Source organism: Elaeis guineensis, chromosome 13, assembly GCF_000442705.2.
Source record: "Elaeis guineensis isolate ETL-2024a chromosome 13, EG11, whole genome shotgun sequence".
Lineage (NCBI taxonomy): Eukaryota > Viridiplantae > Streptophyta > Magnoliopsida > Arecales > Arecaceae > Elaeis > Elaeis guineensis.
In genome coordinates this window covers 13,829,368-13,831,824 of record NC_026005.2, presented here as the reverse complement: position 1 = coordinate 13,831,824, position 2,457 = coordinate 13,829,368, and the positions used below count along the sequence as shown (strand labels likewise).

The window sequence follows — 2,457 nt, the reverse complement described above, 5'->3', positions numbered from 1 at the left end:
AACCAAGTGGAGGATGATGACGATGACACTTATACACAATGTATGCCCTACAATTTTGTGCCAGCTGATGATTTAAATGCTACGACGATGTTGGTTAGAACAGAATTCGAAGAAAACACTACTGCTTGATTGTTACTGGTAATAATTATTTATGATGTATATATTTTGCATTAATTATTGTGTTATTTTACTCCATATATTAACTGATTCTACCTTTTATTTATATAAATGCTAGGTGACATCATGCGTCGCAGGGGACGATATGCTGGTGTGCAGTTCCAGTTTTCACAGACAGAGGCCGGTACGTCTTCTTCAGCACAGCAGCCTGAGGCCAGTTCAGCTGCACAGCATTCTGAGCCCTGTCCTTCATCATCAGCACAGCACGATCCTCCTGTTCATCAGCCAGATGATGAGATACACGTGCAGGGTATATATTGTCTTTCATGTAATTTTTTTTTATTTCATTTTATGTATATTTATGATATAGTTACTTTTATGTATTTTTTGCAGACGGATCCGGGAGAGTACGCCCCAGACGCGGACCCACAGTAGTACGAGATGTGTGGCAGATGCGTGAGGGCGAGAGGATTGTTGTGGAGTGCAATCAGCTAGGTCAGCCAATTAAGAAAGCTGCCTGCTTATTGACTTCATTTTTGGGGACTGTTGCTCGGAGGCCTCAGCTATGTCCGTTGGGCTATGCAAAATGGAATGACATGCTTCCAACGTACAAAGTTGAGCTCCTCCGAGTTATAGAGGTAATGAATTGATGTTCATACTGTATATTAATTGTTAATCATTTATATAATTTATTTCATTTAACTTTTTTTTTTATAGAGCAAGTTTGTTCTCCCTCCATCCACTCATGATTTTGTAATGAAGTCTCTCAACCGCAAATGGAAAGAATATAAAGCACAATTGAAGAAGGACTATATGAAACAGGGTATGACAGAGGAGGAGGTTGCTAGGAATTGTCCTCCTGATGTACCCCCTCATCAGTGGATGGAGTTGGTTCATTACTGGTTCTCCGAGAGGGCACAGGTATATTATCTGTTTATTATCTTTTTTTCTTAAATATTTTATAAAAATATTAATTTTTATTATATATTGTATATATAACAAGTTCTTTACTTTATTTTACAGACTTATTCTGCTATTGGTAGAGCTGCACGAGCAGCTCAGTCTGTTCCTCATACATCGGGGTCGAAGAGTTATGCACGACTCCGACAGGAGTTTGTATGTTCCTTAAACTTTCATAATTAACTTTTAATTTTTATGTTCAAATATTTATATAACTAATATCATTATGTATCGTGGACCATGTCTGTATCATGATACTCATATATTTTTTTAAATTATCATAACTGTTTGCTTAAAATTGAAATTATTTGTGTAGGAGGATGAGCATGGGAGGGAACCCGGACAAGTGGAGTTTTACCGGATGACTCATACTCATCAGGATGGTACTTTTGTTCGAGATGAGTCGAGAGATTTATATGTACGGTATTGTTAATATTATATTTTTTGCAATGATTTAAATTTAATTTTGTTAGCTATTAATGTATAACTCTTGTTTTCAAAAAAAATACAGGAGAGGGCTACATCTCTCATTGCGGAGCGTGACGACGAGTCCGCAGCATCTACGCAGCAGAGCCGTATCGAGGCCGAGGTATTCACAGAGTTGATGGGACCAGAGCGCTACGGCCGAGTGAGGGGTTATGGAGTAGGAGTCACCCCCACTCAGTTATCTGAGGTTAGTAGATATACGCAGCATGCTGCAACAGATGCTCAGGATTCACGCGTTCGCAGACTCGAGGCGGAGATACAGGAGATTAGACAGAGTCGTGCCGCTGAGATGGAGGAGATGCGACAGAGCCGTGCCGAGATGCAGGCCATGAGGGGACAGATTGATCGCCTTACATCTTTATTAGAGATGTATGGTTCATCTCAGGTAAACACATAATATTAAATATATATTTTTGTATTAATTTAATGATTTATATATTTTATTTATAGATATGCAAATCATACTTTTGATATATTTTTTGTAGGCTCCTGGCATATCAGGCACCCATCGAGATAGCGGCACGTCACGTGGAGACAACGACGACCATCCGCCTGCAGATTGATGTTATTTTATTTTTGTTGTATTTTTATATTTATTTATATTACTCTTGATTGTAATGGACGATTAGTACTTTATTTTTATTTATATAAAATATTGTCTTTTGGTTTGATTAAATTTTCTATTTCAGCTTGCTTTTGATGTGAATGATGGTGATTGTACAGGTGTGAATGTGAATGTGGTGATTGTACATATTTATTGTATTGTACAGGTGATGTGAATGATGGTGATTGTACAGGTGTGAATGTGAATGTGGTGATTGTACATGTTTATTGTATTGTACAGGTGTGATATGATTTCGTACAGGAATGTATTGTATTATTTTTTTTTTAAAT

The 2,457-nt window shown here is 37.4% G+C and overlaps 1 protein-coding gene across 1 annotated transcript; it reads left to right on the top strand.

Moving 5' to 3' along the window:
- Positions 1 to 243: 243 nt before the first annotated feature.
- LOC140853084 (uncharacterized) lies at positions 244 to 2,239 on the top strand. Its single transcript, XM_073247188.1, has 7 exons — positions 244 to 427; positions 511 to 755; positions 835 to 1,038; positions 1,141 to 1,233; positions 1,394 to 1,495; positions 1,589 to 1,948; positions 2,049 to 2,239. The coding sequence occupies exons 1-7, from the start codon at positions 244 to 246 to the stop codon at positions 2,124 to 2,126; spliced, it is 1,266 nt and encodes a 421-aa protein (XP_073103289.1). The 3' UTR covers positions 2,127 to 2,239.
- Positions 2,240 to 2,457: the final 218 nt, after the last annotated feature.

Bases quoted from the DNA above. Each gene is read 5' to 3' on its own strand.
- LOC140853084 (XM_073247188.1), top strand. From the start codon at position 244: ATGCGTCGCAGGGGACGATATGCTGGTGTGCAGTTCCAGTTTTCACAG. The intron at 756-834 runs GTAATGAATTGA...TTTTTTTTATAG, and splicing joins AGCTCCTCCGAGTTATAGAG to AGCAAGTTTGTTCTCCCTCC. The intron at 1,234-1,393 runs GTATGTTCCTTA...TTATTTGTGTAG, and splicing joins CACGACTCCGACAGGAGTTT to GAGGATGAGCATGGGAGGGA.